This window comes from Neltuma alba, unplaced genomic scaffold, assembly GCF_004799145.2.
Source record: "Neltuma alba isolate B1F8T4 unplaced genomic scaffold, ASM479914v2 tig00012282_pilon, whole genome shotgun sequence".
Classification (NCBI taxonomy): domain Eukaryota; kingdom Viridiplantae; phylum Streptophyta; class Magnoliopsida; order Fabales; family Fabaceae; genus Neltuma; species Neltuma alba.
Window position 1 is genome coordinate 1 of NW_021636803.1, and position 20,481 is coordinate 20,481.

Consider the following 20,481-nt stretch of genomic DNA (forward strand, 5'->3'; position numbering starts at 1 on the left):
ATATCTTTAAACCATTCCATATAAATGACTTATAGTGCTTTCTTCGTTTCCTACATGTCCACGAAGACCCTAACCATGAAATTCTTTTGTGCAATGGCCCAGCCTCCGCAATTGATTATCCTGAAAACACAAAGAAGAAGATGAAAAGGGAAATAAACAACCATAAGTTCAATAGACATCAAAATCAAGAAGTTCACAAGAAGAGGTTACGGGGATCATTGTAGATTGGCGTAATCAAATAATATTCAAATGTTTTGAATACCTTCACGGCTACCATGTCATGTCCAGTGCTACCTTTTTGTTCCCTGATGGACACAACCTCGCGTTGTGAATCTGAAAAATTAATTGGAAATTTTAGAAAAACAACGGCTTTGGCAACCCACAGTAAACAGAAATAATTCAGCACATATCGCATTACAAATAACAAAAACGAGCAGGATCGAACTTTATGGTTTAAAAGATCGAAAATTTTGTAAAACGAGGTACTTTCAGACATAGGGGCTGGAAATCCCATAACCAGATAGACATCCACCCAAGGCTTAGATATCTCTCAGACTAAATTACCAACAAAAGAAACAGGAGGAAAAACCTTGGGTAGAGAGATTAGGTAATACGGAACAATTGCAGTGACATTCAATTTATACCACCACAAGAAGGAACTCTAACACGCTGCCCCGAAAAGCACATAGAACCGCATGAAGATCTAATAGACTGGGGGGTCAGGACAGGAAAATTGGATAAGAAGGAGGAAAAGGACGAGACTCAGTTCGACTAAATGCGACCGACTCGCCAAAAGATCAGAAAACAGAAGCAGACCATTAGGAGACATCGAAATCAATCCCAATTTCATAGATTTACTGGTTGATATTGGTGAATACCAATGACCAACTCAAGCCCCATACAAGAATTTGAAAGAGAACCCCGAAATTCGAACATAAAATTTGAGATTTTGGAGCAGGCAACGAACACTTTGGGCGAAATGAGAAAGGATAAGGCGTAGGAACCTGAAACAATTAATTCAACCAATCAATAACATCTCTGCGTGATTTCAGTTTCAACGACGTCGACGACCCATGAAAGCAAGGACTTCATCTCTAATAGTATAAATGTAGACATATGCCTCGTGCTCCTTTTCTCTCCCAACCACAGCCAGATCTGAGCTCCCATCGCTTCTTTTGAGAAAATACCGCACCTCCTTCCTTCCCTTGCTTTCGCTGCCCGTGACAAATAACTCCGCCCAGCTCACATACCCACACGTCGTTGTGGCCTTCGCCGACGCCAGTCTCTCCATATCAACTTGAAGTTTCAAACTCTCGCCGAAAGCCGGATCAAACCTTCTCTTCGCACCCTCGTTTGCTTCCGCTTGTCTTCGCTCCCGCGCGTGCCTGGATGGGTAAATACTCTCCCTGTGCGAGTGCCGGAATGATGAAGAAAAAGAAGAGGAAGATAGAGGGGAGAGGATTGCAAGGGATTTTATTTTAAAAAAATAAACAAGAGGGGTTGAATTTGAAAGGAGAGTGAGAAGGAGGGAGGGAAGATATTAGGGTTTCGAACAGGGAGGCGAAGGAAGTTTCGTGAAGGGTGGGAATAAAGGCAAATTGATGGTGACGTCGGCCCATAGAAAATGGATCCAAAACGACAGCTAAGCCGGCCGAATGGGACATTAAAAAATAAAAATAAAAACCTGGAAACAGGATCTAACGGTAGTGTTGAGGGGGAGGCAGAAGGGAGAGGAGGCCCAGCTTCACCGGCAATTACCGGTGACAGCCAAGGGGCGTGTCCGAATGAGGCGATGCCTTTACCCGGTCTTCACGTGACAGTCACATTCCGAAATGAATTATGAGCTGTCAAAAAACTTATTTTAATTGGGAGACAGGTCCACGACGTGGGCCTCCCCACTTGCCTTACAGTGGATCCCACTACTCGGTCCACTGTCATCCTTTTACGACCTGCTGCTCTGCAGTAGGACTTTGGCGCGGTTTGGAGTGGGCAAGTGGAATTTTACTTTCTCCATTTGAAAACATTATTATTATTATTACTATTGTTATTACACACGCAAATGTAATGACGAAAATCTGTGGTCAACTGTAATAATTTAATAATTTATTACTCATACAATGGCGAAATAACGTTTTTTGTTACCAACCACCGACATTTTTTAGCGAGGAAAAAATAAAGGAGAATTATAATAGATCCCACCCAAAGACAACAATTGAAAAACAAGTCTCAGATGTTGTCATTATCACTACAGGACTTGTTATTACAGGCTGTTGAGGTTGTTATTGACACTTTTTGATAATTATTTCTTTTCTGTAAGACTTAATTGTATTTCTCTTAAAATAATACTCCTCCGTCCTAATTATAAGACCCAATTGACTTATTTGAGGAGATTAAGGAAGTAAGTTAAGTTGGTTATTTATAATAAACAAGTGTTGTTATTCCTAATATCCTTGCTAATTAAGTATATTAGCTAAAACTATTATTATTAGAAGGATTATCTTGGAAAAAATGCATAAATATAAAAGAGAAAATGGATTGGGTCTTATTAAGGACCGGAGGAGTACCACCTCGAATCTTTAATATAAAAACTGATTAACTATAATTTGAGTAAATAAAAAATTAATTAAATTAATTATTTTTAATAAATAAGGATTATCTTTTATAAAAATCTTTGCTAATTAGTGTGTTACCAGAACTACTATTATTATAATAACTAACTTGAGAAAAAATAAATAAATATGAAAGTCAAAATAAATTGAAATCTTATATTTAGAATCAAAATAAAAGTTAAATAAATTCTTATATTAAAAACCAGAAATACTATCGTTTATAATCATAACCGCAGAATTATTTTTGGACAACAACCGATCTCAAATTAATGTTGAGCGAGATAAGCAAATGAGAAACAAGGGATTAATATCACCTTTAATATTTAAAATTTGATTTTATTTTAGTTTTAATTCCAAAAATTTAAAATTATTAATTTCAGTTCCTTAAATTTATTTTCATTCTGGTCTGCCCAACAATTTTTATCTTTAAAACAGTATTTTTTTCTAAAGTAAGAACCAAAATCAAAATGAGATCAAAATTAAAATAAGATTATTACCAAAAAATTAAAATAAGATTAAATTTTAAGAATTAAAATTAAAATAAGAATACATTTCGGAGATTAAAATGGTGAGAGTATTAACTAACTATATGAGGTAAGATCAAGCAATAGAAATGGAAAGGAAATATTGATTATGATAAGGATTCAATTCTGGCAACAAAAAATTGATAAGGATTCAATTACTCATGGTATAATAGGAAAATAAAAGAACAAGGAGGGGAGAGTGGGGATTGATATTGTGAGAGGGGGTGAATATGATTTTATGGTGATAGAGTGCATGTCTTTTTTGGGCCAGAGGTGATACAGTGCACTTAAAATTATCACTTGAGTATTTGACTTACTTGGTGAAATTATGATATTCCCTTTAGGAGGTTATTTTATTAATGTTTGCTATATAATAAGGGTTTTAATTTTAAGGGTTTTCTATAATTTAGAAATTATTTTGCATCTTTATCATTTGGTTTGATAACATTGGTCTTAATTAATACTCCCTCCTATCATAAATGTAAAACCTTGCCTTGTAGTGTAAAATTATACTACAAAATAAGTCTTATATTTAAGATCAATTAATAACATTTTTTAAATCATTTCACATGTTGATTGTATGCACCAACATTCATTATGTGTAGTCATCATACGAAATGTAAGTTCTGTTTTTTTTTTTGGTGATAATCAAATGTGAAGTCCTGAATTTGATTGTTTACTACTCCTCTGGTCCTTAACATAAGGCCCATTTAACTAATTTGATTAGATTAAGAAGTTAGGTAAGTTTTAATTATAAGAAAAGTGACACATTTTTCCTAAAATACCATAATCATCTTTCTTAATACCCCCTCTCCTCTTCTACTTAATTATGGTTGAGAGAATATCTATAGGGATAATTTAGAAAAAATTGATAAATATGAGAAATGGGTCTTATATATTTAAAATCAAAACCAACTCAAAAATTGAGTCCTATATTAAGGACCGGGAGTGTATGGCTTCCTATCAAATAAATAAATTCACTTTCCTGCTAAATCTGAAGAACTATTATTACTTGTCTATATATGTGACCTATAAGCCTACTTCATCCTCTCAATAAGGTCGTGCCCAGACCTTTTTAATACTCATCCACTCATTAATATAAGACTATTTAACTATTTTGATTATATTAAGAAAATTAGGTAAGTTAGTTAATTATAAAAATGTAACACATTTTTTAAAACATCATAATCATCTTTCTTAATGCCTCCTCTCCCTCTTTTATTTGATTATGATTGAGGGAGATAGGGTAATTTAGAGAAAATAAAAAATATGAGAAATAGATCTTATATTTAAGACCAAAACCAAGTCAACAATTATGTCTTATATTAAGAACAGGAGGAGTAGCTTAAAAGTTATCAATGTAATTCAAGATGGGTCTCAAATTTTAGTTGTTTTTTAGCTACTAACGGTTTTTTTGGATATACTGGTTGAGACTTTATATTCTATTCTTTTGGATGGATACTGGATTAGTCTTTTTTTTTTGGTGTGGCACAAATATCCTTTTTTGATAGACGTTGGATTAATGTTTAAGGAGTATTTAGATGAGAACCAAACTGTAATTTTAGAAGTGATTTTACGGTATATAAAGTAAATATGTGGAAGAGTTTATCTCGATTTGTAAAAAAAAAAATCTTTAAAAAGCACTTTCGGAGATATTCTAACACTCCCTTAGTTAGTCTGTTGTAATGTATTCTCCTCCGATCATTAATATAAGACTCATTTAACTAATTTGATTAGATTAAGAAAGTTAGGTAAGTTTGTTAATTATAAGAAAAGTGACACATTTTTCCTAAAATACCATAATTATCTTTCTTAATACCTCCTCTCCCTCTTCTACTTGATTATGGTTGAGGGAGTATCCATAAGGGTAATTTAGAGAAAATTGATAAATATGAGAAATGGTTCTTATATTTAAGACCAAAACCAATTTAAAAACTGGGTCTTATATTAAGAACCAGAAGAGTATTATTTTTAGACTCCGGACCCATAATTTGATCTTGACCCAAGGCTCGTAGGATGATTTCATATTTATCGTTTTATTATTTTGTTAGTTAAATAAATTGATTTTCATATAAAAAAGTTAAAACAGCCTAGTACTTCCTATATTTAATTTTTGGTTTCTTAAATTTGTAGGAAAAATGGCAATAAAAAAAACAGCTAAAATAGAAAATTACACATAAGGACCAGTTTATAAAAACTGTTATCAAAACTCATACTATTATTGTTAAAATCCATACCAATATTGTCATGAATCCTTATTTGTAATTTTTCTATTTCAGCAGTCTTTTTATTTTCTCTTATTTATAACCATTAGTAGCATTTCTAAGGACAAAAGAAAGTGTGGTCTATAAAATCAAATACTCGCCCGTTCTTTAATATAAAACCTAATTCATAAGTTAATTTTGATCCTAAATATAAGACCTATTTTTTATATTCATCAATTTTTCTTGAATTATTTCTACAGAGACTCACTCAATTATAATCAAGTAAGTGAGGGAAGGAAGATATTAAAAAAAATGATTATACTGTTTTAGAAAGACATGTTATATTTTTATAATTAGCTGACCTAACTAATCTTTTAATCTAATTAAATTAATTAAATATATCTTATATTAAAAATCAGAGAAATAAATAAATAAAAAGTTGGTTTTAAAGCCTTTTCTAGCTAATGATTTGACCGTTGAATGATTATTAACGAGCAAAGACGCGCGGAGGGGAAGTTTCCTTCGCAAAGGAACAAAAAATCAGCTTCACTCAAAAAAAAGAAGAAACAAATCAGTATTTACTTTTCTAGGTTGTATTCCCAAAGTGGCAGGTTCCCTTACATTGTTTAACACCATTTTTCCAGTCTTTCATAATTTACCTTTATTTCAGGGGAATTAAAAATAGAAAATAAAAGGACAGAATCCAACAGTTCGAGGTTACATCCCAAAGGCGTTTGGAAAGCATCAGAAATATTTTTAAAAAATATTTTTTCACAAATTAAGATAAGTTTCTCTAAATATTTACGTCGTATATCGTAAAAACACTTTAAAAGTCATAGTTTTGATTCCATGTACCCCCAAATCAAACTGACGATCTCTTATTCGAAGAAAAAATTTACAAGTTTTTTAGCTTATTCCATGTGACTTTAAAAAGAAACTAATCCCGTTTTTGATTGAATATGTTATTCGTTAGTCTTCTAAATTGAAAACAATACAAATAAGAGAAATTTATAGTTTTATACTCAAAGAATAAGACTCATTGAGAATCAAATTGATCGGAGCACAGTTTAATTTGTGGAGACACATATACGAATAGCAACAAATAAATATGCTAAATAATAATGGATATTTATTTTTAAGTATTTAGTTTAATTGTCAAGTTACAAATGATTTAACAGTTTTAGAAGATGTAAAGGATTGGCGGACGCGTATAATTTTATTTTCATAATTTAGTAGTTTGATCCTTTACTGTGTACAAATATAATATAAGAATTATCTCTTAATATGTCAGTTTTCTTAAAAATAGTTTTTTTATTTAGTTAAAAATTTTAATTTTTTTATCAGCATAAAAATTTTAAATATAACGTAATGAGTATTGGACTAGTTGTGCCCTTTTATATTCAGATAGGCAAGCACTTAAGTGGTAAACACCAAATCTAGACCATTCATAAATAATACAGATTTCATGTAATTGTATTTTTATATTTTAATAAGTTAATACTTTAGTCTGTATATAATCTAAAATAAAGATTATTTTTTATATGTCATTTTTTTAAAACAAATTTAAAAAAACAGTTAAAAATTTTAAATTCAAAGAATTGAGACTGTGTTTGGACACTTCAAAACACAAAAATTAACACTGTGATACTAGTCACCACAATAAATATCTCCAAAGACATGTCCTATATGAATGTGAACATTATCTTCAAAGCTCTATGAAAAAAGTCAACAGTCTTGTGAAAAATTATATCTTGTTCTGTAAGAAACAAGGATGCTGCGAGAAAAAGAAAACGAAAAATATAATTAGAATTTTTTTGGCGTAATTATTAGTAATTTTTTCATAATGCTTTTATCTTATTCAAAATTTGATAATTATTATGTTCTATGTTTTAAAGAAAAAACTAGATTTTTTTTTATCATTTCTGTATTAGAAATACAAAATATCAGCATCCATCAAATATATCATGGCAAAAAAATATCAATCAATTTGTGTAAAATGTAGCGTTATTGACAAGTTGCTAATAGCGTAACTGCTTTTCCTTAAACCATGTGCAATCCGTAAGATACATATGTATTTATACTATAATTTTAAATTTAAATATTTCAATTTATTTTCTCTCATAAATTTATAAATTTTTTTCAGACTCTTTTTATTTATTGCATATAGTAAATGAGGTTTATCTATATGAACAATGATCAAAGACGATAATTTAAAGTTCAGACAAATCAACATATATTTGTTATAAATAGTTAATTTAATTTAAATATTTGTGAATTTGTTATATACTCTTATATTTAAAATTGGAAGGAGTATTAAATTAATTGATCCTGAAATTAAGATTCAAATACCATAAATATGCAAGATTCATTATTACAAATAATTTTATGCCATGACTCATCAAGTATAAATACATTAATATGCAAGACAAGTAAAATACACATGAAGTAAATGATCTTATGACATAATTTCATGCAGCAGCACGAAACATGCCGACAGCAAAAGAAAATCGCTATAATTATCTATTCTTAATTCTTAATTAATATTGTTGTTCTCGTATTATGAATTATAATGTTATTCTGGCCGGCTGCTGAGTATGTGTTTAAGTCTGACATAAGACGTATATAATACAACTTTAAATAGTACAAAAAGACCATGAAAGAAATTAGTGAAGAAATTCTGAATAATTTAATTTAAAAAGCAATAATCGTGCTTTGATACAAAATTTAGTTAGATACTAACTATATTAACTAATTAATTATCTTTTTTTGGCATTTCTGCATCCTGTATATTGAGTCAAACCATCTTTTAGACATAGCAACGGACTCAAACTAATCTGGATCGAGATATGACCAGACCCATTAAGGTTGGTGTCACTGGCCCCTAAGATGTTGTATTCCCACGTCTCGAACTCAAGACCCGTGGTTAAGTTTGAACAGTCCCAACTAACTAATCTAATTATCGGGGTTAACTAATTGATTATCTTAATACTAGTCAAGGATGTAACCTAGTGCATCTTATAGTTGATAAAAGGCTTGATTGTTTAAAAAAAAAAAATTACTTCTTCTCATCCTAGATATGCTCTAAATAACTAATTTTCACGCGCATGTTCCCCCCCCCAAATACACACGCACGCATATAAATTATTTAAAATAATTATCTATAATAATTTTGTATTAATTTTTTTAAATATCCCATTTGATTATTATTCTCATTCATAAAAATTTCATGTAATTAATAGGAATTAATGGTTTGAAAAAGATTTATAAATTCGAAACACAAAGCAGAGAGATTCTTGAATTTGGGGAGTGATAACATTTTCGCTTTGAAAAAATTGCTCACAAACATTTTACTATAAAAAACAATCATATAGTAAAAAGTTAGGGTACATCCAATATCTTAAAATATTTTGTTAAGTATATTTAGTATCTTGAAATATTTTGTAATGCATCCAATATTCTAAAATATTTTTTAGATGAGTCTAGTATTTTGAAATATTTTTTTGCTTTAATATTGAACACACCAAAACATATTTTTGAGCGTTAAATGTATCTAAAAAATATTTTAGGATGTTAGATGCACCAAAAAATACTTGACGATTCTAAATGTACCTGAAAATATTTCAGCGTATTAAATACACCACAAAATACTTTAAACTGCTAGCTGTACTTAAAAAAATATTTTAAAATGTTAACTATGCAATTAAATACAAACAGGAAAATGAGAGTAAAACTCTTTTTAGTAAAGGTCGGTTGTTACGGGGGCGATGGGTCGGGGGCGGAACAAATGGCTAACAACATGGCTGATATCATGGCATTCCGGGCGCGTTATTTGAATTTGGAAGCGATAATGACTCCAAATATTTTAATGAATTATTAGTGAAAAACAGGAATACGTGCATCGGTGGATGAATGTGCGTCGCTCTCCTAATGCATATGACTTTGACGTGCTAGGATGATGTGTATTATTATTTCTTTGTAAATATCTTCCCCTCCGTTTCATCGCATTCATTATTTTTGACTCATATGAATATAATAATTGTTTCTTAAATTTATAATTTTCCCTTCCGCGCAGTTTCCTTGATTTCTTGGCTTGTCTGCTCTCATTGAAAAACACAAGATTATATATCTAATAAAAGAAGGGACTAAATTATAAAATGGTTAAAACTATAGGGACTGAGTTACAGCGAGTCAAACTTCAAGGACTGAGCTACAACTGAGTCAAAACTAAAAAACTGAGTTGTACTGAGTCAAAATATAGGGACTGAGTTACAAATGAGTGAAAACTATAGGAACCAAAAGATTAATTTTCCCTAATTTTAATATAAGATCTCAATCAATTTTATTTTTAATATTTATTTATTTCGCATTCAAGTAATTGATTACATATATTAAAGAATTTTCATCAAGTGATAGTTTCATTACACACAATTAATAAGAATATTTAAAAAATACAATTACAAATAAATAATTTATTTAATTTATTTAATATACGTAAATTAGTTATCTAGTTTTTATATTAATAATTAGAGATAAGATGATATTATTATTTAAAATATCTAAATCTCAATTATTGGAGTTGGCCTACATGATAGATATGAAATTTGTCCGCTTCTCTTCCTATGATTCCTATCTTTGCTCAAAGTCAAACAATCAAACAAAGGCTATAAATTTTTATTTAATTAATATATGTATCCTGTAAAACCGTTATAAAGTCCGGCAATTATTAATTTTATTGGTATATAACTTATCGGAATTCTTTGTTAAAATTGATAGGTCCACAGATATAAATATTGAAATAGAAATACAAAATTTCTATTCACATCTCATAAAATCGTTAGAAGGACGTAGGTGACCTACATCCAAGCCAAATACACGGCACTGCTTCGTTTCTAGGTACATCACTACTCATACATACAACTTTGAAAAAATTATATTTAAATTAAAAGACATTAATGCACACGTAAATAGAACATTAATATATAAATTGCGCATAATTTAAAGAAAAAAAAGAGTGGATTGATATCTTTTTTAACATTTAAATGCCGATATATAGGCTCAGTAATGTGTGCATACGTATACACACGCATATATAATTCAATGCGGTTAGTTGATGCTCGAATCCAAAGCTCTGAATCAGATTATCACCTTTATGAGAGAATGACATCTGTGTTTCACGTAATGGAGTCTTTTTTTCCCCATAATAGAGTTATTAATACTTTGATCCCTGCGAAAAATAAATTAACGGCTACTACCTCCGGTTTTTAATATAAGACTTTATTTAATTTTTATTTTGGTTCTAAATATAATATCCTAATATATTTTGTTTTTCATATTTATATATATATTTTTCAAAGTAGTCCTTCTAATAATAATAGTTCTAACTAATATATTTGATTAGCAAGCATATTTAGGAACGACAATACATATTTAGGACAAATAACTAATTCAACTTACTTCTTTAATTTCTTCAAATTAGTGAACTAGCTTTTATAATTAGGACTAAAGGTAGTATGTTATAAATATCAACAAAATTTTTGAGAGAATCACAATGAGGTTCTAATAAAAAAAATTATAAAACAAGTCTCAGAAGTTATTATATTCTACTATGAAACTTATCAATATAACTTGTTTAGGTTGTTATTAAGACTTTTTCGTAATTATTTTCTTTTCTTAGGATTTTATTGGAATTTTTTCAAAATTTTTTGAATCAGTGGCATATTTTAACGGGAAGTTTACCCTGGCATTTAGTAAGGACTTGTTTAAAATGGTTTAAAAATAAATGTTTAATCATGATTTATGAAATAAAACATCTATAAATACGTGAGAAAAGTTTTATCATCACGTACATATTTAAATAACCCTTATATAAGATTTCGTATTGCAGATCAAACACAATAAATAAAGGGGATCAATTTGCCTACAAAAGTGAAAACACAACCATGACATGAGGGCCTACAAATCGACCCGCATTTCCAGACCGTAGATTTTTTCATTTCCTTTTTTGCGCGGGGTAAATGATTGAGCACATTCTTATAATTAGTCCTGGATTTTGAAAAAAATGCCTTGTGTTGTATGTTGTTTATTGATGACATTCGTTAGTTTCTTTTTCCCTTTTACTTTTATGTTTGTAGCCAATTAAGATGAACAAAACATTGTAAATTTATAAGTAACGCTACTTCGTATAATTTCTGCTCGTATCTACATTTTCATCAATTTTAATCATTAAAATTGGAATTTAAATGGGTCAGATTTTATATTATATGAAATATAATTTTATAAAATATTTCTATTTCCTGATATTAGCAATGTATAGCGGTCAAATAGGATCATTTTCTTCTCAAGACATTTTACTTTTTTTCATATTGTTTTAAATTATCATAACTAAAATTTAGTAGTTTAATTTTATTTTTTTCAAAAATTAATATTCTATTCATAATTTTATAAAATATGAAATCTCAACTATTCAAATTGCAACTTTATGGTTGAGACGAGAAATGGAAGGAAATAGATAGAAAGAGAAGTTGAAACACCCTTATCCCACATTGACATCGTACAATTGAGAGTTTACGTGCAAATTGATTTTCCTACAGGTTGAACTTATTTATTATTGGGTTCCCAGAGGGGGATACAACACGCACACACACGTTTTACCCGAGGCCGTATGTTCCATGAAACCTGATGCAAGTTACACTATTTAAAATATTCATTTTCTCAAGTAAAGAGTGTTTAAAATACATGCTGAACGTTCAACATATTTATTGTTGGCGGCACCTGTAAAAAATAATAAAAATATGGTTCGAGTCGTGTTTAAGGGCACTGTTCTTAAGAGTTATTCTGTCACACAGATTAAAATAAAAAGCAAGACTCCCTATGATTAAACAAACTCTTTTTGCATAGAGCAAGTTATCAGAATAATGAAAATTTTTAAAATATTCATTTTCTTAAGTAAAGAGTACTTAAAATATATGTCGAACGTTGAATATATTTATTGTTGGCAACACCTATAAAAAATAATAAAAATATGGTTTGAGTCGTGTCCAAAAACACTGTCTTTAAGAGTTATTCCACCACACAAGTTAAAATAAAGTGTGGTATTTCCCAAGATTAAATGAACCTTCTTGTGTAGAACAAGATGACAGAACAATATAAATTTAAAACTCAAAAGAGAGAGAGAAAGGAGGAGAACTCAACCCCACTAACCATGCACCACACGTTGCTTTTTATAGGCTAATAAGATGTGACCATTGGGCTATCATAATAGTAATTAAAGAGGGTTTTAATGATAATTAAAAGGACGGTTTTAAAACAATTAATTAAGGTGAATTAAAACATTTTAACGCAATTAAATCTGATTAATGAAGGAATAAAACTGACTAATTAAAATACATAAATGCTTCAATAGTCATCTCTATCAATTCTATGGACTCTTCTTCTTAGTTATTTTATTAGCTCATGCTCACATCTTAGTAAATACTAAGGTTTTCTCGATCTTAAGTAATATGAGACTTTTTTGGAATTGGATTCTCTCCACTACCCTTCTTATCCTCTTCCCCTCCACCACCCTCCTTTTCTCTTCACAACCATTGGATCAAAACTCCAATGATCCAGATTTAATATTTTATAACATTTTATAAAAATAAATATTATGATAAAAAATAGATAAATAGATTTAAACTGTTAAAATCTAATCTGAACAGTTCATAACTACAGACTGTTATTATAAAGCAATTTTTGTTAATTTTTTGTAATTACAATTATAAACTGTTCAGGCCAGTTTTTAACAGTTTAAATTTATTTATCTATTTTTTTAATAACATTATTTTTTATAAGATGTTAAATCTAGACCATTGGAATTTTAATATAATGGTTGTGAAGAGAAAAGAAAGGTAGTGGAGGGGAAGAGGATGGGAAGGTAGTGGAGAGAATCCAAGTCCGATTTTTTTTGACACATTCACACACTAAAACTCCAACATTTATCACCTATAATACCCTCTTCAATTCCAACAATTATATGGTGCTACTGCTATATTAAAAGGAAATGACTTTTTTTGAATTAATATATAATTTTGAATTAATATATAATTTATGTTCCCTTTCATTCATTGAACTTCATCATGTTTCCTTACATTGATAAATATGAGATAAAGTCTTTCTGATTCAGGCGAAACTCATTATTTAATTTGAACACTTACGTGTTAATTAAAATATTCAGTCTGTATAATAATAAAGATGCCCCTGGGGATAGACAATAAGTGCCCTGTTCTCTCTGTCGTTGTCCTCATCGTCCTTCCCCAAAGTCAAACAAGGAAACAAGTCGTAAATTACGAAGAGATGCGATTTTTCTCTCTGAGAGCTTTGTCTTATTAAGTGGATGCGTTGATTCTATTTATAATTTCTTGCTATTAGTTTTTGCTCGTTTAAATAAAAAAATGAGAAGGAAATGAAGTTTTGAAGTCCATGTGATTCTTTTAATTAGGTTTTTTTTTTATAGACAAAAGTTATCTATAAACTTGAATTATCATATATAAGTAATTTGATTAAAGCTTTTTTTTTTTGGTGATTTGAGACAAATGGATCCCCCGTCCTTGCTTGGGTAGGGGGCCAAGTAAGGGGGAATTTTTTAATACTTTCTTTTTTCCTGCCTCAAAAAATGTGGAATTTGGTGGGGAGGGCTTTTTTTATTTTTTTTACCCAAGGTATCTATCTTCGGTAAAAGTGACTAATATTCTCGCACCACAAACTTCTTGAAAGGGTCCATCAAGAATCGAACCCCTAACTAAATGTTTAAAAGAGAGTTGTTTAGATTAAAAATATCTCAGATATATATTCTAGGAGGCCCGATCTCAAACTTCGATGAAAGCAAGCCCAATATCAACTTGGGCTCTTAAAGAAATCTTGAGCCTCGATTATGAAGGCTGGGGGCAGAAAACAAAAATGGTAACGGAGAATTGGGTTAGGAGAAATGAAAGCCCAAAATAAAAGAGCCCATGTGGTTCTAGGCTTTTAGCTAACCGTGGCCCCTTTGTATTGATGAGTTTGTCATTGTAAGCCCTTTTTCTTAGGCCGACCGAGCTTAAGAGCTGCTCAGGCTGAGCAAATAGTGAAGCTCATCTTGACCCTAATAAATTTTTGAATATAACTTGACCCTAATAAATTTTTGAATCTAACTCATCTTATTCTTGAAAATAATAAAATTTCTACCAAGGGATAGAAAATTATGCATGATAACATAAAATAAAGGAAAAAGATATACATTTTACAAAATATAAAGGGAAACTGTAAAAAAAAAAATGAAAATTTATTGGCGAAATGTACTTAAAGATCTAAGTCCATGAGCGGGCACAACTTTTTTTTTCAGCTCTATATGCAAATGTCTTTTATGTCTCTTACTTCGTACATTGTATAAGATAAGTTGCAAAGTTGAAGAAAAGTAGGTTGTACTTGTTTCTTAAACAAATTTAAAGTAATTTTGAATAATAAATTTTGTCATGGAGGGTTTTTCAAGAGTTATTTGTAACTTATAAAAAATTGGAGAGTATATTTTTATGATTATTATTTAAAAAATGTCTTTTGTTTTTGCCGGAATTTTTCTCATTTCACCAGATCGCAATCCTTTTTGTTTCTTTATTTTTTCGCACGCCAGAAAAAGATTTTGGACCAAAAGGCTTCGTGCGGTGCTTGGCGATGTAATCAGAGCGAAGAGAAGCAGCTGCTCAACGGAGTCCAACTAACACAAAGTTGAGCTCCCTCGTATTCTCCGCCCCCTCCATCTTTGCCTTCTACTTCTTCATTCCCTCTCTTATTCACTCAATTCCTTTCTGTTCTCCTCCTTCCCGCTCGCGTTTCCACATTCATTCGTATTCCTTCTCTGCCATTTCCCTCCATGGCTTCTCTCTTTCTTTCCACCACCACGGCTTCCCCTGCCACCTCCATTTCTTTCTCCTCATCTCTCTCCACCTCCCTCTCATGGCGCAAATTCTCCGCATTACCTTCCATGCCTCGCCGAAGAGTCTTCTCCGTTCAATCCAAGATCCGCGAAATCTTCATGCCCGCCCTCAGTTCCACCATGACAGAGGGAAAGATTGTCTCCTGGGTGAAATCTGAAGGGGATGTTCTCTCCAAGGGTGAGAGCGTCGTCGTGGTTGAGTCCGATAAGGCTGACATGGATGTCGAGACTTTCTACGATGGGATTCTCGCCGCTATTGTAGTTGGCGACGGCGAGACTGCTCCCGTTGGTGCTCCCATTGGGCTGTTGGCGGAGACGGCAGAGGAAGTTGCCGAAGCCAAAGCCAAGGCAGCCAAATCCGGCTCTTCGGCCCCTGCCGGCGAAGCTGCTCCTGTTGCTCCCACTCCTCCACCAGCCACTTCGAATCCTGCTCCGGCGATCGCTCAGCAATCTCCTCCGCCGGCTAAGGTGGTTTCTGCTGAACCAGGAAAGACCGTGGCGACTCCTTATGCAAAGAAGCTTGCGAAGCAGCACAAGATAGATCTTGGATCGGTCGTTGGTACTGGTCCTTTCGGGCGGATTACTCCTGCTGATGTGGAGGCAGCTGCTGGAATCACACCTTCCAAGAGTAACGTGGCTAAGGCTGCTGAGCCTGCTCCGGCGGCCCTTACTCCATCAAAAGCTGCTGTTCCTGCTGCCTCGGCAGCTTCTCCACCCCCAATTCCAGGTTCTTCGGTGGTTCCTTTCACAACAATGCAAGCTGCGGTTGCGAAGAACATGGTGGACAGTCTTACTGTACCTACATTCCGAGTGGGGTATCCTGTGAAGACTGACGCACTTGATGCTCTATATGAGAGGGTACATACGCTGAATGCATTCTTTCGTTTGTGATGCTAGCCATATATGAGGTTTCAAATGCACATTTAGTATTTGCTATTTCATTTGTAGGTGAAACCGAAGGGAGTGACGATGACGGCCATTCTAGCAAAGGCCGCAGCGATGGCTCTTGCTCAGCATCCGGTTGTAAACGCTAGGTGTAAAGATGGAAAGAATTTCTCCTACAACAGTAACATAAACATTGCTGTTGCTGTGGCAATCAATGGCGGTTTAATTACACCTGTTCTTCAGGATGCGGATAAGGTCCGTGCTTTATGAATCCTGATTTTTGAATCAAAACTTTCACTTAAGAATTTGTTTCTGTTATCAACTTCCCAGTGTTGTTGAAATACCAAGTTTATTGGTTTCTTGTTTTGTTACTTCAGTTGGATCTATATCTGCTGTCTCAAAAGTGGAAAGAGCTAGTTGAAAAGGCTCGATCAAAGCAGTTGCAACCTCATGAGTATAATTCAGGTTTCACAGGAAGTTATATGTCTTTTTCTAATTCTTATTTCAAAAAAACTTGAATCTCTCATTCCATGTTAAACTGCGTCCTTCTGTCCACAGGAACTTTCACCCTTTCCAATTTGGGCATGTTTGAAGTCGATAGGTTTGATGCCATACTTCCTCCTGGGCAGGTAAGGAGTGCGATCAAAGACTCCAACTCATGACTTCTAAAGAATCTGTGCTTCATTTTGTGGTAATTTTGCTTTTTACTGAACTTTGCCGTTCATTTGTTAGGGGGCTATCATGGCTGTTGGCGCATCAAAGCCTACTGTTGTGGCTGATTCAGATGGATTCTTCAGTGTGAAAAATAAAATGCTGGTAAGTTATTGACTTATAATTAAATGGTTTATTGTGTTAACCTGCAAGTTATTTGTTCACTTACTTATTCTTAGAAAAACAAATTCATGTAGCGAACATAGAAGTGTGCTATTTTGGTGGAGATAGGCTTTTTAGTCAACAAAATACTCCCTCTTATCCGTAGCATAAGTCTCTTTTCACTATTTCTCATGGATTAAGGAAAGTAGTTAAAAGTAGTTTAGATTCTCAAAGTTGTCGAAAATTATCTCTACTTTTTAGTATTATCCTCCAATCAAAACCAACCTATATAAAATATTTATTTTCTTTCTTGTATCATCTCCCTCTACACCACAATCAGTAAGGGCATTTGTGGAAAAAAGAAGTTAATGCTATTGATTTTTTTTTTCAAAGTGACTTATATTTTGACCATATAAACCTTCTAAAACACGACTTATATTAAGGACGGGGGAAGTGGTTTACAATGGATGATAGGTTGAAAAAATGGATTGATAAGAATGCTTAACCAAACTCTCCAACACAACAAATATTATACGCATTTATCTTACAACAACTACCCTCTCAAGTTTGTATATTCTCTGCTTTCTTTGAGAAATAGTTTCACTCAAGAAGCACAATGTTCTTTTCTGGGAGTGTGGGCACTTTCTTTTTGTGTAAGCTTGTTTCAAAAAGGGCAGTAATGTGTTGCCACTTACAGCCGTTTATATCAATGTGGTTTAACGATTTATGTACTAGGCTGGCTTAGATAGCATAATAGAGTGAGAAATTGTGATTAGTATTGATCGAAATTACAACACATTCAAGTAGTGTTAATGAATAACTAGATTTTCTGGTGATCTACATCCTGGATTGAAATATGTCAGGCTTTAGACAAAACTTGGCCAATATAATTTTCTTGACAATATTATGGCACATTATCAAAAACAGAATTGTACCGAATATCCATGTACTAAGGCTAGTTTGCCTGTGATGCATTGGATCTTTGGGTAGGCGAAATGCACTTCACCAGTCACCGTGGACTATGGTCATTCCTTTACCCCTGCTGAACTAACTAAACAAACTTGCAACCATGTAGTCTCCTTGGAGGTTAATGTCATGACCATCATCTCCAACTAACTGTATAATTACCAAACATGAGCATATAGCCTGTGAGAGATCTTTGCTTGTCTAAGTCCCTCCTGTGGTCTAAATGTACAAACCCTTCATCTTCTTAAGTTCCAGTTAAATTCAAAATCCAAATCTGCAGTACTTTTTACATGCCTTGGAATCTACGTCATTGTGCCTTTGTCTTTTTAGGTTTCCCATATAACAGGTAAGTACACTGACTGGTGACGGTGCTAGCTATATCATGCTCTCTAGTGATTTGGCATGGAAAAAGCAAAAGCTTTGAGTAAACCTTTAGTAGCCCATGGTTGCACCACCAATTTGTTGTGGTGAGAGGAAGAGGTCCAAATGCAAGTGGGCTGTGCACATAAATGTTTGGTACTAACTTGTCCAACACCCAACATTATCTTAAAAGGCAGTTTTGCCCAGAAAATCAGTGCCAAGGAAAATATCTTACTTATATGTTAACAAAGCCTCCAGCAGTTGCCAAGTTAAAAAACTGCTTGACCTGGATTTGCTTTTTTGGGCAATCAAGGTTGGCCAGGTACTTTGGAGGAAGGAGTAGGCAAAAGTTTTGGTTGAAGCTTTATATATTTAATTCCATTTGAGATGGAAATTTTGTTGATATGGCTGGAATATTATAACAGCAGGTAGTGGCTACCAATAACCGCACATCCTTGCCATTTTTGAAGCAAGCACTCACAGGTCACAGCAAGAAAATGAGCATATTTCCATAAAAGGGAATTGTGGGTATGAAAATAATCAAGACAAGTGTCAATTTTTTTTTTTTTCCTCACCACAAAGGTATATTATTAGAGAGGTCCTGGAAATGTTTGGCATGGAAAATGCAAGAACTCTGAGAATGCTATTAGCTTCGCGTTTTAGGATGTGCACGTTCATGTCACAATGAACAGGCAAAAAGATGATTCATGCCCTGAGCTTTGCTCTTGAACATTGCCCAGACCCTTTCAATAAGCTTTTGTTGTGATATAGTTTGTTGGCATGTGTTTTCTTGAGAGTTTTCTTGCTAAAAATTTTCTTTTCAGCAGAAATTTCTTTTATGTCCCAGCTGACACCCATTTGGTTGATCTTGGACTTTTTACTTGCTACAATTAACATATCATAGCAAACACTTTTAATGATAAAGAGTTTGATGAGCCCATTCCTTCCTTATCTGCTATGTTGCTTGATGCTTCTTTCCCGTCAAGGATTCAGTTGCTCTATTGTATTCATCCACAGAGGACAAGTATACTGCAATTTTCTCAAGTGTGCTTTCCTAGAATCTCTGTAGCTGATTCGTGAAGATGAATTCTGCATAACTAGAATTTTAAGTGCTGAATTTTACCAAGAAGTGGCAAGTAAAATGGACCGGTTTTCTCAAGTTTGCCCGAGTAAATAATCTACCATCTCTCTCCAGAATCCAAAAACTATGTTTCATGGTCTAGGAAAAATGCGGTAGAAACAGCACAATCATCATTTGTTTTATGTAAAAATGGTTGGCATCCCCAGAGCTTTGTGGACCTTCTCCTGATGGTTATTTTCTACCTGAGCTGCAAGTGCTTCTAACGTCCAACCATGTTTATCTTTCCTGATGAGAGTGGGAAAGATAATGAGCCCATTGTCTGAGACACATCACAATCACAGATGCACTACTGTATTCAAATTGTATTGCACAATCTCAGATGCATCACTTTTCTGAAAGAAGAATTAGGTGCTTTGAATTATGCTGATTAATGTATGATTCTCATCGGCTCTGTTATTTCTTTTGCAGGTGAACGTAACAGCTGATCACCGAATAATCTATGGGGCTGACTTGGCCGCATTCCTTCAGACGTTCTCAAAGATAGTTGAAAACCCAGAAAGCTTGACTTTATAGTCTTTCATCGCTTTGACATTATTGTCTGAGCTTTCCAGCAGTTGATCCCGAGTCAATGGATTTTGAAGGAGAGAAGAAAGCTTTGCATTCTTTTTGTTTGCCGGTATAAATGTGTTGTAAACGTTGATTTGTGATAAATAAAACAAGGTTCGAGCACAAACAAAGTCCGTTATGTTCGTTTGTTCTGAAGAATTACTTGATTCCCAAAAGAAGAGACAAGTTCATGCAGAAAAGGAATAATTTTGATGTACGGGCGTATCCATTTCAATTATTTGCAGCTGGTTTAGATGAAAGCTATCAATTTATTTAATGAGAAATTACTCACGTACGTTTAATTTTTTAAAAAAAATAAAAATACCAGATTAATTAGTACTACCTCCTGTTCAAAATACAAGCATTGTTTGAAATATAAGCATCAAACAACTAACTTATGCAACTAAAAAATGTTAGTTAAAATTGGTTAAAAAATACTACCCAGATTTCGTTTGTAGTTTACAAACAAGATCTTATAATTAGAATT

At 32.7% G+C, this 20,481-nt stretch overlaps 1 protein-coding gene and 1 long non-coding RNA gene across 2 annotated transcripts; one reads left to right on the forward strand and one right to left on the reverse strand.

The window, feature by feature from the left end:
- Window positions 1-89: 89 nt before the first annotated feature.
- Window positions 90-363, reverse strand: LOC114725827 (uncharacterized). The gene is made up of 2 exons (XR_003738450.1): window positions 263-363; window positions 90-120 (listed from the first exon to the last, which is right to left on the reverse strand). It is a non-coding gene; the product is annotated as an uncharacterized LOC114725827 (long non-coding RNA).
- A 14,643-nt stretch (window positions 364-15,006) lies between these two features.
- Window positions 15,007-20,211, forward strand: LOC114725825 (dihydrolipoyllysine-residue acetyltransferase component 4 of pyruvate dehydrogenase complex, chloroplastic). Its single transcript, XM_028912396.1, has 6 exons — window positions 15,007-16,141; window positions 16,232-16,423; window positions 16,546-16,633; window positions 16,727-16,797; window positions 16,901-16,984; window positions 19,857-20,211. Exons 1-6 carry the CDS (start codon window positions 15,221-15,223, stop codon window positions 19,959-19,961), a joined length of 1,461 nt encoding a protein of 486 aa, XP_028768229.1. The 5' UTR covers window positions 15,007-15,220; the 3' UTR covers window positions 19,962-20,211.
- Window positions 20,212-20,481: the final 270 nt, after the last annotated feature.

Excerpts from the sequence above, each read along its gene's own strand:
- LOC114725825 (XM_028912396.1), top strand. The coding sequence starts at position 15,221 with ATGGCTTCTCTCTTTCTTTCCACCACCACGGCTTCCCCTGCCACCTCC. Across the intron at positions 16,798-16,900 it reads CCATACTTCCTCCTGGGCAG|GGGGCTATCATGGCTGTTGG; the intron begins GTAAGGAGTGCG and ends TTCATTTGTTAG. Across the intron at positions 16,985-19,856 it reads GTGTGAAAAATAAAATGCTG|GTGAACGTAACAGCTGATCA; the intron begins GTAAGTTATTGA and ends TTTCTTTTGCAG.